Source organism: Bacillus rossius, chromosome 8 (genome assembly GCF_032445375.1).
Source record: "Bacillus rossius redtenbacheri isolate Brsri chromosome 8, Brsri_v3, whole genome shotgun sequence".
Taxonomy (NCBI): Eukaryota; Metazoa; Arthropoda; class Insecta; order Phasmatodea; family Bacillidae; genus Bacillus; species Bacillus rossius.
This window is the reverse complement of record NC_086336.1, coordinates 65,694,587-65,714,651: the sequence shown is the minus strand read 5'-3', so window position 1 is coordinate 65,714,651 and position 20,065 is coordinate 65,694,587. Positions and strand designations below refer to the sequence as shown.

Sequence of the window (20,065 nt, the reverse complement as noted above, 5' to 3'; positions counted from 1 at the left end):
GAGTACTTTTTTTTTTTACAGTTTGCCCATCCCAAGTGAGACTCTCTCCTCACTTCAGTAATGTCTAATGTGGTCACACAGCTTACAGTAGCAAGAGCCCGTGCAAGGCAACTACTAGCGGCGACTGCACAGACCAGCCGAGGAACAAGCCGAGTAACACCACCTTGGCTGCATTCAACCAGTGTCGGCTATGACAATTAACGGTAGTTGTTATTGAACCATTGGCTCCGTTAAAGCATATAGTGAAATCACATTACCATGTACTTCAAGTCCAGGACTCCTCACTTAAAAGTATATGTCATTTTAAATCCCTACAATAGGTTTAATTTATAGTTACAGTTAACATAAAGTACTTTTATTATTAGATACAAAAAAATATTTTTATCAAGTTCGTCCTAGTGACATTTTAGTGTAAAAAATATTATTGTGTGGAATGCCTGAGGATGACAATAATCCCTGTGAGATTGCTAGCCAAGAACGATGGTAGAAATATCAGTACTCAAAATCTAAACATGCACTCTTTGCTTCAAAGAAGATGAAATGTACTCTTTGCTTCAAAGAAGATGGATTTTTATTAATGATCAACAAAATAAATTGTTACGACCTTAACCACGTTGAATCCAAGGTGGTGAGACCCAACTCTTCAGGTGGGTTCTAGGATTGCAACACAACTGACGGGTGCAGTGCTTGCGTGAATGAATACACTGAAGGAGTGTGGTTGGTTTTATTGTGACCACACACAGAACATGACGTACAACGGCCTGGTCCCATGACAAGCTAACTACACACAGAACAACTACACACTTGCTGCCCCGCGGCTGCGGGCACCAACGCTCCACTGTTCAAGTGACAACCTAAGAAAACAACAATACAGAAAAACATAACACAAAATACCAAAATATTACTTCCAACATGATTTCAACTAAACAATTTTGTTATACATTCTTTAATACAACAAAGAGAACAAACTAATGTATACTTTCCATTGATTCTTATAATTAGAGTACAAAAATAAATAAATACTAAAAAAAAGTTTCTATAAAAAGAAACGTGAACATACACACAGGATCATGATGTTAATGTTTACATACAAAGAAAGAAATAAATTGGATTACACATGTACTATTAGCCAAAGGGACTTAATGTGATTAGTTTATGTCAAGTCCAAAGTCACGAACTCCTGTTGCTCTCAATCATTATCAGAAAGATAAACTGTCTGCCTGCAAACTCAAAATCCCACTTAAGATTTTGATGTAGTTGAACACTGTTACAGTGTTATACGTTTATACTTGGTAAGAATCTTTGTAACTATGCAAGTGCAACTGGCGTAACTAGATTTAACGGTCATGTTGTCGGATGGTCCAGATGGAGCTGTGCTAGCGAAAGTGACTGTTGCCACGCAACGATTGTAAGTTTTATCTTCCCAATATGACGGTCAAAATATTCACCCATTGCTTTCTCGTGGACAAAAGAAAACTTTTTTTTTTAATTTGGTGCAACAGCTGTATCCTGTCTTTGATCAGACTCTGCTACCCCGTGAGCTGACCAACAGCAGCGCAGTAGCAGTGAGCCACAGGCAGGGGACTTGCCTAATCAGAACATCAGCAATACAATATTCATAAGTATCACACACCTGCAGGAATAACAGTACATCTTGTTTCTGCCGCAACTGTGGTGATCAAGCATTCCCAGCGAGGAAACTAAGCACACGCACACCTGACTAGAGCATATCAAAAGTTTCAAACTCATCCCACTGGTAAAAAGAACAAATATTCAACACACATTACACGGAGAGTGGAGACATAGTTAACTTTTAATGAGGATTAATGTCAATATAGTTGTGTTAACACATATACTACTGTTTTAAATATGTATCAATAAAAATTACATGTGGTAAGCATAACAGGAATAATAACCATCACGCGTCATATTTCTTCTAGCACAGTTTGTAACATTGCCCCCACTGACGAGCCTGCTAACCTCTGTGCAACACAATCCTTCAGTTCGTGGCGTCTCGCTGGCTGTCGGCACGTGGTAGCAAAGCGATAGGACCTGACACCTTGTTAAAAATTTGTGATAGAGATTACTGATATTTAGATTACCTTTCCATATCTTTGTAATTTTCAAAAATAATTAACTAGGTACTGTTGAGTACTAACATTGTTATTAACGAGACTATATAGGAGGGGGTGGGGCCTCACGAATCGGTCCCTGCCACAGTAGTGTGCACTGCAGTTAGTTGACTGTATTATTTAACCACTATCTCAAACACTCATCAAACACTGATTCACTATGCACTACTCACTGTTCAGCTGTTGTCACGGCAACACTTGCGGACGACAGCTTCGACGCTGCCCACCCCGTGGCCTAGCAGTTCGAGGGCAGAGGGGAAGAAATGACGTAAAAAGGGACATGATCAGGAACCCACACCCCGTCAAGTTCTAGAGACAACATGGCGGGTGCCGCCAGTCCACCAATCAGCTCTCGCCAGAGCAGCCAACCGCGAAGCCACGCGGCACGCAGTGGGAGGCAACATCTGCAATATCGCAACCACACACTAATGCACGTGAAAATGGGACCACGAGTCAAGTTACAATTCTAAAAAAAATAGGAAATGGAGAAAGAATAAGTTTTAAGAAGAACAATCACAAGGTTCTAATAGAACTATAACTTCCAGAATCCTAATACAGAAGAGAATGGTTTCCAAGCTACCAATGTTATGTCGACTCTTCAGCAATATGGCTGTGCATGTTATCCGCGAAAAGTAAAATATGTCAGTTCATTACAATCTGAGTACCTAGCTTATTCTTCTCGCACATATATTCACACAAAAAAGTTTTGCTAGCAAAATACTAAGGTGACAAAAATTCATGCTTGCTCCAACGAACGACTGCGTGTCGCCACGTTACGTAGCCTAAAGCTTCTGCACACGGCTGGCGTGATTGTCAAAGCTCAACAATTATTGTTTATAATATAGGACTATTTATGTATTCAATAAGTTATGCCCACGACCCACTCCAAACAATTGTAAAACTAAATGAACCCAACATCTTAAATCCTTAAATTTTTTTTTATATATTTTTATTTTGGTTAGCAGAAGGAACTAATTTTTTCCAGGAATTATCTATATATAAAAAAAAAGATCATCAATTTTAATAAGCGACACTAGTCTGTTGAGATAATCTTGTTTTCATTAGGGAGGATGCACACGCGTGGCCGTACCCGTTTACTGGGATCTTGGCTCGCACACTTTATTATTCCCATCAGACACACATAAGACGACTGCAATGGAAGACACACACATCCTCCTATTAAACAAAACAGAAACAGTGAAATGTTTGCCAATGCACTACTGCCGCAAAAACAAAAACACTGAACTTGAACATATACTAACTCGTGCTAGGCTCGTACTACAATGACACAGAAACACGTCACACGAGCGGAGACAGATCTACCAGAAAACTTCAACATCGGTGCTTCCAATTGCACAAAAAACGTAGCAATGGCAACCAATGAGATTGAATTTTAATGGATACGAATGAAATACTAATTTAATTTTAAAATAATTTAGATTCAAGATAATAACATGGTCATGATTTACATATATATATATATATATATATATATATATATATATATATATATATATATATATAATAAATATAAATCAATAAGTAATAATCTAACAGTATATGTTATTGTACTCGAAACAATTTTTAACATATTTACAACATAAACATGTCTACCGCCACAGCCAAATGCACGGCTTCTATTGGTCGCTCGGCATTGCTGAGCCAATCATACAGGTCCCGGACCATGCGCCTGCCAGTTCAGACACTCCGTTCCGCGAGATCCATCTCCACTTGCGGGTCACTGGAGAATGGGCCTTAAAAATGAAACCAATCTGAGTAAAAACTATCACACGAATGTAACATTTAAGTACCTAGCACACTAGATTGGCCACGTGTCTACAGTAACTTTCAACTATGTACTTGATAAACCCAGTTTTGTTATTTAATACTGAACATACATTATTATGAACAGTTCCGTTATTAAATGTAGAACATCTTGTAGGAACCTGAAACAATTTGAGATGGGCCGAGATTTAGAAACTGAAGCAGAGTTGAGTGAGCACTTCGGCACAACTCAACTTGAGTAGAGTTTATTGTACTCAACCAGACAAGACTAAACAGTATTTTTTTTTAATAGACAAGTGCAACGAACATATCACGTACGACTATTACGCAAATACTCTACCCTAAAATATTGTACTTAGAACCTTTTTATTTATGTTTTCTCCCTTTTTACAAAGTTTTCTTCAATTATGGGTATTTTATATTGTTACAACATTGGGAAAAGTATATGCCGCTACTTGTCTTTTAACACTAGAAATTGATACCATTATGGATTGAAATACCAGCAGTACACCACAGACTTGTACCACAGCAAACAAAATTTGAAAAGAAAGTATTTACGTATTTTCAACTAGTGTCATAAATAGTATCAATGTTCAGCATGAATGTATAGAAAACCAAAAGTGATACACTGAAGTTGTATCTTCATATCTTTGATTATATATTCAAAAGTTCTGGTGGTTTTTTTTTGTTTGCACACGAGGCTATACTGCAATTTGCATTTAGTTAATGCCTTTTTATTTTATTTTTTAATAAAATGGGTTTTTATAAAGGTGTAAGTCAAAGCACAGTTTTTAACACATCCATTAATGATGTTTGAAAAAAGTTCATTTGGTTATTTTAAAATTAAAACATTACAGATTCTGGGATTAAATATAAACTTAAGTGTAATGTATATTTGACTAGGTCAGATACATTAAGAATACATATTTTATAGGCCTATGTCAATAATATGTAACAGTATATAATTAATGTAGCAGACATTAACATAACCAACCTTTTGATTGAAATATTATTCCCCTTATTTTTAAGAAGCCTTTTTTCTGCTGAACTACTTCTATATTTGAGATACTCCTAAACAAGAAAAAAAAATTTATAGTATTAAACCCAACTACTGATAAAATTAATTGATTTTGTTTATTTATTTGACTCAGTACCAATGATAGAACTACTTAAAAAAAATTAATATTAAGTTTTTACATGCAATATTTCTTTTTTACCATTAGCATTACGGCTATAGTATAAGCCAATATAATTCTCTTCACAAAAAAAAAACTCTGCAACTATTAGAGCACTACTCTACTATAAATAAGTCTGGACTCTACTCTACTTGAAGGTATAAATACTGAACTCTGCTTGGCTCAAGCCAAAAACTTGCAGAAATATCCATCTCAAGAAAAAGTACACTTCAAATAAGCTTTGTAGTTTTAACATTAAGAAGAATAGTATAAATAAAAGTAAAAGGCTTATCCTAAAGCCCTTTACCAGTGCAGTTTTGGAGATGCCACATGATCTTGCCTGCCACTTGCAACACTCAAGCCAAGCAGTGAGTACCGGGCGCTGGGCCACTGATGAATACCGCGTTCCACAAGCTCAGATCAACTACACATCAATAACACAAACATGAAAAATTGACACAATCAAATCACAAATAAGTTGTAGTTTATCGTCAAATTATCAACAAACAAAGTGAACAGGTGCTGCCAAACTAGAAATCCAAACGAAACAAAAATTTAATAAGCCTCAATAACAGCGGTAAAGTTGCATCACACTTTCGCATGTTAATGGTTACAATCAATTAACAACGTGAAATTGTGGTATTTTTGTCAGATAAAAGTATAAATTACATTTAAAAAAATAATAAAGATTTGAAAATGTTTTATTGGTGGAAAGATTCTGCCCAGATGATGTACAGCTAAAGGCATGATGTAAACCTGGTGTTGTGACTGCGAGACAGCTCTTATTGGCCGCGGTGCCGGAGTACCAGCAGTACGTGCATAGCAGCAGAGCACCAGGTACTCTGGCATACGTTCCAGCTGATTTCGGGCGGTATCAAAATTACATTTTGGAGTTTGAGAAACAACTAGCCAACATTTAAATTTACGAAAGAAATATGTACATTTCAAAACTGAAAAATTTCAAGCAACATAAAGCATTTATACACCTAGCTTAATTAGCAGGACCATGTCAGAATTCTTTCACCAATATTACATAATTTCTATTTCTGTGAGTGAGTGATGAAGTGTTGGTCATATTTTATGGCACTTATGATGTAAATTTTATTTTATAGTTTTCATTGATGAAAAAAAAAAAATAATAATACCCCAAAACAATATCAAACACTAACTGTAACTGCCTTAAAAAAATGTTTGTATTAAAAAAAATTGCAACATATAAAATCTTCTAACTTAACATTCAAAAACCAAACATTCTTCATTATTGCAACAAATCCAGGAGATTTTTCTCATTGGCCATACTTAATTAATATTAGCAATAACTAAACAAACAGAAGTACAATATCCAACCTAAAATATGAATACACAAGACTGGTGGATACAGATACTTAGAAACAAAAATGTCGAGTCGACACGATTCAACAAGAGAACTACGTACGTCTACAGTTCTAACAGAAAAAAACAAAACATAATACCCAAGATCTGCGAAACAAGACACTAACACTACTAATGATTTGATACAATACTTTTTGATATGTAACACACTGTAAACTGTAATGCCACAAAACAATTATTTCGCACAGCCATAATTTTTTTGAATGCAACAGAACACACGCATTGCAGCAGAGATCATGAACGTGCTCTACTCGCACACAATGACACATGAGAACAGCTATATTTCATGTAAAAACCTGAATATATATATATATCACAAACAAAATAAATAATACTTAATACTAAGACAATAGAAAAGCAGTCATGTGAAACGCTGAGGTTTCCAAGCTAAGTGTACACGTGGTTATATTAAAGCTGGAACGGCGGCGGGAACGCTGGCAGTTACGGGATGCCCTCCAGGCAGTCCCTGACGTGCGTCCAGGTCTGCAGGTTCTGGGGACACACACAGGGCCGCTCGTCAAGGCACCAGAAACAACACCCCTTCGACACTAGCGCAGACTGCATTCCAGTTCCCACCTGGAGATTCAATCCACTGATTTCCACCACTGTTCCAGATTATCATCTTTAAACTACCGTGTTTACCCGCGTATGGGCCGCAGATTTTATGCCAATTTTTTGTTTAGTAAAATGCACTGCGAACCATAAGCAAAAATTTCCATTTGGGGTAAAAAAAAAAAAAATCAACATTGCACAGTTGTGGTTGAACATATGTTTAAGTGACTAGCTCGGCAAGAGGGGGAATCCAAAAATAAACCAGTGCGAGAAGGTACGAGAGGGAGGGAGTGCGTCACACAGCAGTGTTTGTGGTTCTCTCTCTCCGTCTCTCCTTGTGATCTGGCGCCCTGCACAATTGCCACGTCTATCTCGACAGGTTTTTGTGAAGCAATTGTGCGTTTCTGCATGAGATTTCCTACGCTTTCTCCTCCAACATTGCATTCATGACAAAACTGCTGTAAAGAGCATGCTTGTTTTTACTGAAGAATATGACCAAAAATATTGACAAGGAAATAGCCTGCGGTCTTTCCTCTCTTGGGGAAGATGTGAAGGGAAACATGGGTATAAAAAATAACATATTTTTCTTCGTATTTTTGGTCAGACAGTGCTAGTGGAGGAGGGGGCGAAGGGCCATAAAGAATGAAGCAGGGAAAGTTGAAGGACATCAGTGCCGTAGTGTGGCAATACGCTGAGACACAAACCATTAAGACTTCACTTGTATTCTACTGCCGTGAAAATGTTAGATATTTTTGCCCAAAATTAAGGCTGCAACCCATATCCGCGGGTAATACGGTACTCATGTATTTACTTGGATACAAACTCATTTATGCATGTTATTTACACATTAATTACAATTGTTGAGGTTTATTCGTTTACAACTAGTATCAATAATAAGTTACTTTTAAAGATAGAGCATTATAATTTCAGTGTTGATCTTTAATATATTAAAATATATCATCTTTCACGTGCTAGAGTAGCTTTTGTTCAACAGCAAAACTAATGTGTAGGGATGTGTATTTTTCGTGAAAAAATTTCAAGACTAGGTGAGAGTTGAAAGCACTGTAGCATCATTAGCATCATCTATGTTTCGTGATTGGTCCATTTTCTTTCAGGTACATTTATACTGTCAGCCCAATCACAATAAATTGGCCCAGAAGCAAAAGCGTCCTAATTGGCCAAGTATAACAGGGCAATGGCTTATTCCACAGACGACCGCCAGTCACAAGGAAGAAACCGCTGGCACAGGCATACCATCTTGCAGTCTAATTGGCCTGCAGATTTTATTTTTTTTGCTAAGAAAGCCTGTCCCTAGTAATGTGTCTATATTTTCAAATCTTTAAAAAAAATAAAAGTAACATAATTTATTGCTGTAATTTATAATGTGATAAAAATGTGTTTGGTGATTCAATTGAGTTTAAACCTTGCTCACAAAGTAGTGAAATTTCATTAAAAAAAATATTGTTGCCTCAAAGACACACACAGTTAAGATGAGAAGTGATGAGAATGGAGGAGAGTGTGAATGATTCAGCCAACACGTCTTACTTCGTAAAGCAAGGGTTTGCCAGCGCCAGGGCTGGAACCTGGCAGGTGAAGCCGCCCGGGAGGGCGGACGGACCAACACCCACCTTGCGACACATCTTGATCTGCAGCGACACGTAGCTGGCCAGCGTCTCCCGGATGTCCAGCACCTTCTGCTTCTGGAAGCGCTCCACGTCGGTGAGCGCCAGCGCCGAGAACTCGCTGCACAACAACACGACATGGCACGCCGCGGCCTCGTGGCTGGGCCACACCAACCAGCACCAGAACCACAACCACATCCACGTGGTCTGAAGCCAGCTATAGTCGCACTGCACATTAGTTCAAGTCTCATGCTGCTTGAGCACCCACAAAAAGATGGCGTGGAATGGAAACTAAAATGTGCATACCTTAACAACAGTAAACAAAAAATACGAGGAATAATTTATTTACGAACAAAGTAATAAGCTTCCATATCTGATCTAATCTCTTTCAGAATACTCCCCTTGGCTAGCCTGAAGTCATGTGGTGCTAAATCTGGAGATGTGCACAGACAAGACATTGTTTGGCCAAAACGTCGCGGATCAGACGACGCGTGCCATGGCGGAGCGGGAAGCCACTGGCCCGTGTATCGTTTCACAAACGTTGCAGTGCACCCTTGCAAATTTCTAACAGTTGTTCCCCTTGGAGCAAACTATGATTGCACTATTCCCTCACTACATATACATATACATATATGTAAAAAAAAATGAACATGACCTTGATGCTTGACCGACTGATGTGCCTTCTTATGAAAAGGCGAGCCACTTGCTGTTCACAGGGCCATGAAGTCTGGATGTGCATCAAGATGATCCTTCAAATGCGTGCAAACTGACATGATTTTCCTTTTTTTCTTCAGTCAAGTCTCATTTACAAATTTTTGGTAAATAAAAATACTTTGCACGACCCACATGAGATTTTCAGATATAGGTAAGATATAGAATAGTTATTCGTTTTGAAAAAAAAAAACATTTATGCCACCTTTTGCAGTTTTACAGTAAATTATTTCCGTATCAAAAAAAAAAAAGGAGGAAAACCTACGTTAATTTTAAAAAAGGAACCATGAATGTTTGCGCGCAGAGTGCCTCACCTGAGCTCCTCGCGGGCGCACGAGATGGAGGAGCGGCCCTCCTGGATGCGCTGGTCCAGCAGGCTCACCTTCTGCTCCAGCACCTCCTCGCTGTCCACCACGCCGAACAACCGCGACATGAGCCCCGCCCGGCCTGCAAGGCACAGCAGGTTACCTGCTGGGGGTTACACGCCTCCGCCCGCCACCGCAGCGGCGACCACCACCACCAGCACAACGGCAACCACTACTGCCAGGGCTACCACCACCACCACCACCACCAGGGCAACCACCACCACCACGCTGAACAGAAGTGAAGTGAGCCCAGTCATGCGTGGCTAGCAACAAGCTGGCAGAATTGGTCACAAAGGAATTAGTGGGAAGAAAAGAGAGTGAGCAATACTAAATATCTAAAGGAAGAAAGTGAAACTGAGGAACAGAAAGCACATGAATAAAATACATGAAAATAACACAGGGAAGGAAATAAATCTAAGAAATGTATATTCAAGTATGAAGCAAAGACTAAAGATAGCAAATGGGTACAGAAATTACAAGGAGGGGAGCGAACTAGTGATGTGTCAGTTCTCTATTCTCCCGGTTCTCGGTTGGGTCCTGTTTTTAAAAATTGTTTCTCAGTTCAAAAATAATCTTCACACAATTTCAAATCACGTTCTAATACAGGGTTTGTTTATTTGTTCAGTACGACTTATCAACGTTTCATTTGCAATAATAGGACCACACACAAGTCACCCAGCCTCTGGACAGCACAGTTGTTTCACTTGTCACTACTTCTTGGTGCAGCATTGTACCTGTGGTGCAGCAACATCTAGCAATAGTTATTTTTTCGCTGGGTAAGTATTTAATTTACGCTGACGGAAATTTGTTCGAGAAAAATATAAGTATCTGTTCACAAAATAATAGTAAGCAGCTACGGACCAATGCAATTGTAAGTTATGTATGTATTATGATGGGTGAGGGCTGCAGCCCAAAAGGAAACAGAGGTCTGTTTAAAGAGTTTGTTAACACAAGTTCTGTTGGTTGAGTTGTAAGTGATGTAGGACTGCAAAACTATGTCAACTAATGTTGTTGCAAATATATACAGTTTATGAGTACTACGTAATTTAATATCATAGTAGTATTAAGATTATGTTTAAAGAAATATATTGGGTCAGTGTTGTATTTCCATAGGACTACTTTCAGTTAAAATGATCTTCCCTGTCATCTAGTATGTGTGTGTTGGGGTGAGGAGTGGTACAGTCTCCCCTTCCCTTCTCACACCTCATAGAAAGACCAGACAGGAAGTGTCAGAACATAAACTTCCCCTGCGAAGGAGGCCCAGGAGACACAAGAAACAAGAAAGAAGTGGCAGGGACCCTAGACCAGCTCCTTCTCGTGACACTACCATCGCATTCCGAAGCGTTGTCCTGTCTCATCTGTTATGCTTATGCCATACAGCTTCAGGCTACACACGCACTACATCTGCATAAGCGTTACAGTTTGGAGCGTGTAGTACTCCACTAAACTATTCACGCAACAGCAGTTGCCATCCGTGATTCGGAGTGAAGACTTAAGTGCGGAGCAGGTTGGGGTGGACATTGGCCAATAAATTAAACTGTTTGGATGTATGAAAAATTTGGCAGGAACATTTTTTTTTAACTTATAAATTAGTTTGCAACAAATTTTTTTTATCCTTTCCTTTTCTTTAGAACTGAGAAATTTTACATTTTCGGAAGGTGTGGAAATTTAACTAGGAAATACAAATTCTTTTACTGTTGTTGGGCTGTTACGGGACCCTGTACGACGACAGGCGAAGAGACTGGAGCATTAAACGTTCCCTTCTGAAGTACTCGCGCTGGCGCAACTTCCGTGGCTTTCGCGACTTTCTTGAAGGTTTGACCGACCATCCCAGGGGGTTCGAAAACGACGATTTGAGTCAACCTTCCCCATCGTGAGATTCGTTTAAGGAAAAGTAATTTGGGATGAGTTGTTGCTGACGGAATGCTTGGCACAACTTCCATGACTTGCCAGACTTTCTCGAAGGTTTGACCGACCATCCCAGGGGGTTCGTAAGAAGACTCGTTCGAGGAAAGGTAGTTGGGGATGACGGAATGCGGGCCTCACCTCGCTGCACGCCGTCCTTCTCGGCGGTGCGGGACAGCACCTGGAGCTCGGCCCGCTCCAGCGCCAGCTGCAGTGCCTCCTGGCGCCGGCACACCGCCTGCAGCGCGCCGGCGAAGAACAGGTACTCCTTGAGCTGGTCGGCCACCAGCTCCTCCTCCTCCAGCGGCGCGTCCACGCCGGCCGCCAGCGAGTCCAGGTAGTGGCCCGCCTTCTGCGCTCACCACCACCGACCACCGACCACCTCCAGCCGGGGTTCGCACTCCCAGATGCTTCACGATCGACAGGAAGAGGTTAGTGAAATATCTAGACTGAAATATGGACGGTGAACTCGAGTACTTGCTGACTATAGCCACTAAAAATAAAAAATAAAAAACTGGTATTTCGTGGAGGACAGCCGAGAGGCATCGTGGACCGCCAGTGCGGCTCTGACCACCACCGACCACCTCCGCACAGGTTTACACCCTGAGATGCTTCACGATCAACTGGAAGTGGTTAGAAAAAAATATGGACTGAAATATGGACGGTGAACTCAGGTACTTGCAGGCTCAAATCCCCCAGAAATAAAAATAAAACTGGTCTTTCTTGGAGGACAGCTGAGGGGCGTCGTGGCCGTCAGTGCGACTTTAACCACCACCGCCAAGGTTTACACTCTGAGATGGTTCAAAATCAACAGGATGTGGTTAGTAAAATATCTATACTGAAATATGGACGGTGAACTCGAGTACTTGCAGGCTCAAAGCCACTACAAATAAAAAAGGAACCGGTGATCGGAGCGGCAAGCGACATCACCTGCAGGCCGTCGCCCATCTCCTTCTCCCTGGCGCTCCACTCGCTGAAGACGCGGCCGTAGTTGGTGTGCAGCTTGTGCACGGTGTAGACGCGCTCCACGGCTCGCGCGCGCACGCGCAGGAAGCTGCCCAGGTTGCTCTGCAGCTCGTTGCCGTAGTTCTTGATGGCCTCGAAGCGCCTGTCGGGCTGCTTGAGGCGCACCGCCACGCTCAGGGCCTTCAGCTTCCACTCGGCGCGCTGCAGGTAGCCTGGGGACACGCGCGCCATCGCTCCCGTCGCTCCCCCTCACTCGCAACCCCCGTCATCCCTTACTGCCGGGCCGACCGACGGTGAACTCACAGCCCAACCCGTATAAGTGGATTTATTTCAGTTCCATTTGTATCGTTTAAGATTATTACGGTTATTTCACTTTAACATGTTCACGAAAATAACATTACCACACATTGCATGCCTTTCGTTTTATTTATTTCGTTACAATTTATGCAAATAATCATTGTAATTCGTTTCTATTAAAAAAAACCACTTATTTAGGTATAAATGAGGTCTGTTGAAACTGTTTGTTGTTTTTTTTTTACTTCATTTTATTTATTTCATTTGTGAAATGTATCAAACCAGATAGGACGAGAATTTATCCAGATCACTGAAAAAATCCAGCTGGAACGAAATTTGGCTTAAAATGCACGTAATGCAAATTTTAGATGAGTAAAACAATAAAAAATATTTAAAAAATCAACCTTTTTTTTTCTTAACAAATGTTATTAACATGTGAACTGATGCAGATTTAAAAAAAAACAATATAGGTGATTAAAATTATAAATTTACTGATTGTACAGCACAGACTAGCCGGTGTCCGGACGAGCAGGCATGCACTACAGACAGACAAAGCTCCTGAAGGAAGGGGTGGCAGGACTGACCGGCGTCCTTGAAGCTCTCTCTCCAGCCGGTCTCCTGCTGCAGGAAGCCGATGAACTGCTGGTCGTAGGACAGCAGCGGGTGCGACGCCACGCGCAGCAGGAAGTTCTGCAACACGCGCAGCGCTCGCAGTCTGCCGTGCACTCTCTCCCCAACGCACTCGCGCCGTGCCGGTGTGCTCTGGCACCAGCACTACACCTTCATAGCGCAGTGAAAACTGTCAAATGTATCCGAGACATATTTTTAAAGAAAAATTTGGAATTAGAATTTTAAAAATACATTTTCTTGTTGTATATCATCAAGAGCATCAGCTGATAATATTCAATTCTTTCTTCTAAGAAAGCATACCAATGACACCATCTTGGTTTTCAACAGTTGTTTATGCTATAAAATTTTTCAAATATTTATTTTTGAAACATTTTTAGCTCTGTCTAACAATATGATAAAATTAATGGAATGCTTTGTAATTAATAGTGACAGTCAGCTAAAAAATAGTTTCTCCTATCTTTCAGAAAATATTAATTAATTTTACCTGGCATTTCAAAAATTCTCAAATTTGTAACGATTTTGACAGCCAAGAAACCTGAAATGAGTTTTTTGTAATAGAAAGACAAACCATATCATGAAGTAGCCAGTGGCAATTGCAGTTAAACCTGAAAAGTTTCAGTTGTTAAATAAATTAAATTCTCCTTATTTGTACAACCCCAAAAATGATAAAAATGCAACTTTGGCTGCTAATTATGCAGGAAGTATGCGCTGTATAAATTTTTCATTTCGTGAAAGTTAAAACAATTGGAAAAGTCTAAAAGTTGACCTGAAACGGGAGGCGTGGACGTTGTTACAGGATCAACGAAGCGCCTCACCTCCAGGCCGGCGCGGCGCCGGTCCACGAAGTCGGGGTCGCAGGTGTCCGAGGCCACCTTCTGCCAGGCGTACATCACCTTCTTCTCGGGCAGCGGCGGCAGCACGATGTAGGGGTAGCTCACCTCCAGGTACGCCCGCAGCAGCTCGAACTCGCTGTAGCGGCGCCACAGACTGCTGAAGGTCGTGAGCGAGCCGCCCCAGTTGGGGTCCATCACCCTGCGCCCCACACACAGCCCCGTCTGCATCGCCGCCCCCAACGCACACGTCACAACCCAGAGTCCTGCAAATGTAAGTCTGATGAGTTTCTGCAACGTTGTCTCTCAAGCACAACAAAATTACGAGTACTGTTCGTGTCTTTGTGACTTCACGCAAGCTGTATTAGATGTTAAAACAAGCTACAGCTGACCTAATACCATGTTTTATGGCAGAATTGTTGCACAGTTTGAATAGTAGGGGGGAAACTTTTACACGAGTAAAGCATTTTTTTGAGGTAAAGTTATTCATAAAATCAAAACCTAGTCATGGAAGGTACGTTTATTTAAAAAGTAGACTATACAAAAGCGAGTCAAAAAATTTAAATTAATGGTCATGGTAAAAAACAATATTTAAATCAACTTTAAATAGAAAAACCAAAACCGTGAACTAAACGTGAGCCAGAACTAACGCATAACTATCGTCTTAGTACACACTAACCACAAAAGAGCACAGGACATCAAATGCAGTTTACTCGGCACTAGACAGAGCGCTTGCTTTGCATGGGATCGGTGAGCAATCAATATTGATGTTTGACTATGTGCGTACACTCTAGGTATGGGCATCAACGTAACCAAACATGAATAATAACAACTATTGCTGGATAAATTATTATAAGCAGCAACAGGGGTGAAGAAGAACAGATAAAGGTAATAACATTTTAAAAAGTCTTTAAAAGAAAATTTACACTTTGGACAACTTCATAATATTGCTTTTAATTAAGTAAGTGTTAATATCAGAATGAATAATAGATTTCAACTTTAAAATACATTGTTTTATAAGGGAAAAAAATGTTTATAAGCAACTTCTTACATGGAAAATAAAGTATTATCTTATTAAGAAAAATGTGGGCCGAAACATTTGAATATACTGAATGGGAAATTGTATTGTGCAGTACATCTTAAATGAATTTTCGTGTAACTGTAATTACTGTATTTTCTCATTACAACTGCCAAACTGCCCGACAACAACTTGAAAGCCTATTGCTGTTGCACGGTGTTTTATCCTGTCGTGTTTACTACCTACACAAAGTGCTGGGAATGTAACAGTGGGACCAAAAACATCATGCAACATTTATGCGAAATTTTTTTTTCTCTCCAAACTATGACACCCTGAAATAACGGTAAGATAATCATGCAAGTGTGACGACACGCGATAAAACACGGCAACTGCAAGATACCTCGCACTGCATTTCTCTCTCTGCATCATTTCGTTAAAAGAGCGTTACAATGGCAACAACTTGCTATGATGTGGATGATGTTTGCACTCACTTCGTCTCGATGAGGTACACAGTGTAGAAATCCCTGATGTTCAAAGCACCAGTTTCTCTCTTCTCTGCCTCGGTGACACAGATTTCCAGGTGGTCGATGATCGCATCCTGCAAAAATGTATGAAATTACAGAGATACTCTCTAAATGTTTGTTATTATTTTTAAAAAAAAATTAATAACTTTATTTCTTATTTAAATGTAACCCCGTGTTGTCCATCAATGTCATGTGTTTATGCACCTATATAGGATTTGTGTTTCATCATTCACATTTGTATTGTCTTTCCTTGTTTTAATGCCTTATGTATTTCCGCATGTCGTGTTGTAGTCCCTGCATGTACGTAATGCCTGCCTGAGAGCGGTACCTGCCTACTTGCAGTGCCCACACTGTCCTTGGTATCTTTATGCCATGCCTATCAACGCTGGAGGGCATGTGACAATCATAAATAAATAAATAAAAATAAATATATTCTTGACTTGTGTTGGTCCTGTCATACCCAACATCCAACTACCTAGCCATTCAAGAACGTCATCACCACTGAGTAACAGGCCAGATAAAATAAACCAAGTGTTAAGATGATGGGGACATTCACGATCCCGACTGCCTCAGAGCCCCAGGCGACTGCTGCTCTCCAGTTTTCCCTCCACGACTGTCAACAAGAATCTCGTGAATATTCACCAGCTAGAGCTGGTGCGAGGATATGTTGCCGGAGCAGGTGGTATCAAAAGTATTAACCTTTTTGTAATGTACAGTTCCCAAACTATACAATTGTGCCAACTGTGATGTGAAAGGACACACGCCAGACCTTACATTGTGCACAGTTGTAAAGTATAGGCCGGCATATTAAAACATACTTTTAGCTTCCATTAAACAATAAAATGTCATGTTTAATATGTAATGTCATTTTATCAAATTGTTATATTTCTTTGACATAATAATAATAAAAAAAAATGTTTGGGGTTATAAATTGAACGACAAGCCAATGAAAGTCTGCACAGGCAAGATCAATACCGTGTTGTGAAGTAGGCTAAGCCATTTAAAATAATTGGCTTTAGTTTAAGTGTGACTTGTCATATGTCACTCTCAAAAAGTGCACTGCAATGCAGATGAAACCTTTAAATCAATTACACTAGAAATAACTATCTAGGAAAATCTCTAAATCTTTCATTTATTTTCTACGACTGCACCATTTTTTTTTTTAGTTTCTAAGCTTTACATCACTACCTTTATTTTTCCAACTGTGTTTTAACTATGATAATATAACTATACACTTAGTTTATATTGGGTCCATAGGTAGATTCATTGTAAGAAAAACATGCACAGAATAATATTTTTAAAAAATCATCTACTTTATGATGAATTTGAATTCTACTGTCAGGCAGAGTCAGCAGCAAGCTCCCCCCTACTTTCTGCAAGTCCGCCAGACAAAATTACAATTACAAAAAAAAAAAAAAAAATCAACCCTTAATAAGGATAGCATTATACCTCATAGTGACATAAAATGTAGGAAATTGTGTTAAAAACCTTTGTAATGTTTTTTCTGAGGCAAAGACAGGAAACCGCACACAAATAAGATCATGAAAACTGAAGAGGACCCGAGTTTAGTTTGAGCAACAGTCCATCAGAAAGTGTCGGAAACATTAGCAACAAGTTGTGGGTTCTACTTGTGTGCTATGTTAAGCTTTAAATGCCATGATTTAATGCTAATTTATAACATTACTGCTATTTTGCTAATTATCTACATATTTTTTTCAAATTGAATGAGATTAAAATTTTGTTCATTTGTATGATCCCCTTCATAGAACATCACAAAACTGACATTTATTAATTGAATCACCAGAAAAAAGATTTATTCACCTCCTTGATTTATTTCTACTTAATGATTTGCAGAGCACATTCAGATATTGCCAAGAACTTAACATGTAAATAACTACTTTAAACTCACCTGTTTGGAAAAACTGCCACCCCCATGTTTGAATCCATATGAACGTTAAATGATATTTTTGGATTAAGGGATGGTGAAAAATTATTGTAAAACTTACCATCAATGTATAAATAATAATGTAAATATGTTTTATGCTTTAATAGTGTAGCCAAGACTGTTTTCTGCTGAATACTGCTGTCAACACCCTATGGTTTACTTGCAACTAGCTGCAACATAATACTGTGGTTCACCAGAGATTACAATTTGTTTTTAATTTGATTGCATACACGTGCGATTGGGCTTCCCTCTGTAGTTTCTGCTCATGTCCCCCCCCCCCTCCCACTATACCCCCCACTGTTAGACCTATTGCTCACCTTACCCCAGCCGCCATCCTCCTTGATCACCTTAACAGTATCACCAGACTTTCTATTCTACTCCTCTGCAGTATCTCTCACCCTGGTTCCTTCATGATCACTGATGGTCTATGCATTCCCTTATCCTCTACATACTTGTCACCCATCTTGCTGCCCTGCGCTGCATGTTTTACAGCTTTTTACTTTCCTTCCCCTGGTACGGGTCTCAAATTGTTGCATACCAAAAAATGTTCTTAAGGGGCCCGCCTACCTGGGCACACATACAGTGTGCAGAGCTTCAAAAAAAACAACGCGATTTCAAAACTACTCAAGATATCCGAGTGGGGCCTATTTACGAATAGCATTTAAAAGTTCGCTGAGGACCGAAAAGTACTTTTAATTTCGGATTAAGTTTTTAAACTGTATTTTTAGAAGCGTTAAAATGCCTAAAACGCGTGTTTTCAGAGTAATTTTTAGGCATAAAACAATCAGTACAGATTCTTGAAAGCACTTAAGGGGCTTGCATAACACCTTTATCTTCATTTCTCCGCCATATAATGTTACGGTCACCGCTCAAATTTCACAGTTATCCTGTGACGACAAGACGAATGCGCGCCAGTTCAGAGCCTTGCGCTTAGAGGCTATACCGCGCTGGAAGCACCAGCGAGCATCGCGCTTATCATCCCGCCTCACTAACACACATACACCCCTGACGAGGCGGGCCCCTTAACATGATAATGTCAATACGTTACGGCCGGGAACAAAGACTATTTTCTACCCTACTTTGTTTTACATTTCAATTGCATACTGCTCATAGTATGTATATATCCTAATTTTGCATCAGCATAATACCCACAACTGTCAATCCCGGAATAGATTACCCGAAACATCTTAACCTACCACAAGTTGTAAACAATGAAATATTAAAAAAAGTACCCACACAATTATAGTTAACAGAAACCAGAACAGGTAAGGCTAAACTATGACATCTCCAAATATATGTTCAAACGTTTACCTTTTTATCAGTTTCTTTAGGGCTGATATTTGCATTTTCTTTTTCTTCAGAATCCTTGATATAATTGTCCTCCATTTGGAATAAAAATGACGCAAGAAAAGAACTAAACCCAACTTTAATAGCTTGAATCCCAACCGTTTAGTCTGTCAAAATGTCAAAATACATTACATCCCAGGTGTGTTAACTGAAGAACTAAATTTCTCCCAATTTCTCCTTAAGTCACCTATCACCTGTACATGTACGTATTGTGTAGGATAACCTTCGAATAAAATAAAATAGCAGGATACAAAAATATATAATCTTGTGGAAACAAAAATAATTTAAATTGGAGTAGTAATGACGAATTGAAACATGGCACTTCATAAATTTCCTCAATGCTAATCCCCCTAAGCAGAAAATGCAAAGAATAATAGTCTCCTTGAAAATTTTGACTTAGCAAAAATTACCATTCAAAATGTGTTTAAAAAGCAGTTCCACAAATCATATTAATACAAACAACATTCAACGTTGTGCTAAAGAAATAGCAAACATATGGAGTGTAAATATTATCTACCTTTCATAACACATTAAAAAATATATGTAAAAGACAGCAAGATTTAATAGGTACCTATGCCTATTATAAAGTTTGTATTGGTGATGAAAAGTTCCTGTTGATTTTTAAATAAACAACCACGAACCATGCGGTTTCATTCACCATCATTACTCTCCTAGTAGAGTCCAGCGCGAGACCCATAGTCGGACGAAAACTGGCAACGAGCGAGTAGTTCACTCGTTCCTCCGCTTCGTGGTTGCAACAAGTTACCTCCATCACCAGGGCCATCCAAGTACTACTCAGCATCCCCCGACTTTACAGTCTACTCGTTCAATGAAGGCAACACGGACACCGAAAATTACCTGTTCTCTAAACT

General features: G+C 39.6%; 1 protein-coding gene across 2 annotated transcripts; it reads right to left on the bottom strand.

Annotated features, from left to right (window-relative positions):
• Nucleotides 1–710: 710 nt before the first annotated feature.
• LOC134535112 (sorting nexin-4-like) lies at nucleotides 711–19,395 on the bottom strand. 2 transcript variants are annotated; one of them, XM_063374033.1, is made up of 9 exons: nucleotides 19,158–19,395; nucleotides 15,869–15,975; nucleotides 14,345–14,561; nucleotides 13,484–13,589; nucleotides 12,570–12,817; nucleotides 11,781–11,991; nucleotides 9,684–9,816; nucleotides 8,665–8,779; nucleotides 711–6,976 (listed from the first exon to the last, which is right to left on the bottom strand). In XM_063374033.1, the coding sequence occupies exons 1-9, from the start codon at nucleotides 19,230–19,232 to the stop codon at nucleotides 6,926–6,928; spliced, it is 1,263 nt and encodes a 420-aa protein (XP_063230103.1). In that variant the 5' UTR covers nucleotides 19,233–19,395; the 3' UTR covers nucleotides 711–6,925. The 2 variants fall into 2 exon arrangements, with proteins under 2 accessions (XP_063230103.1, XP_063230102.1); XM_063374032.1 differs by having other exon boundaries at nucleotides 9,684–9,837; nucleotides 19,158–19,384.
• Between the last annotated feature and the right edge of the window lie 670 nt (nucleotides 19,396–20,065).

What these genes read in the sequence shown, in the direction of transcription:
- LOC134535112 (XM_063374032.1), bottom strand. Translation starts at nt 19,232, where the DNA reads ATGGAGGACAATTATATCAAGGATTCTGAAGAAAAAGAAAATGCAAAT. An exon ending in CTAAAGAAACTGATAAAAAG is followed by an intron (nt 15,976 to 19,157) that starts GTAAACGTTTGA and finishes ACATTTTTGCAG; the next exon opens with GATGCGATCATCGACCACCT. An exon ending in AGATGGGCGACGGCCTGCAG is followed by an intron (nt 11,992 to 12,569) that starts GTGATGTCGCTT and finishes TGGTGAGCGCAG; the next exon opens with AAGGCGGGCCACTACCTGGA.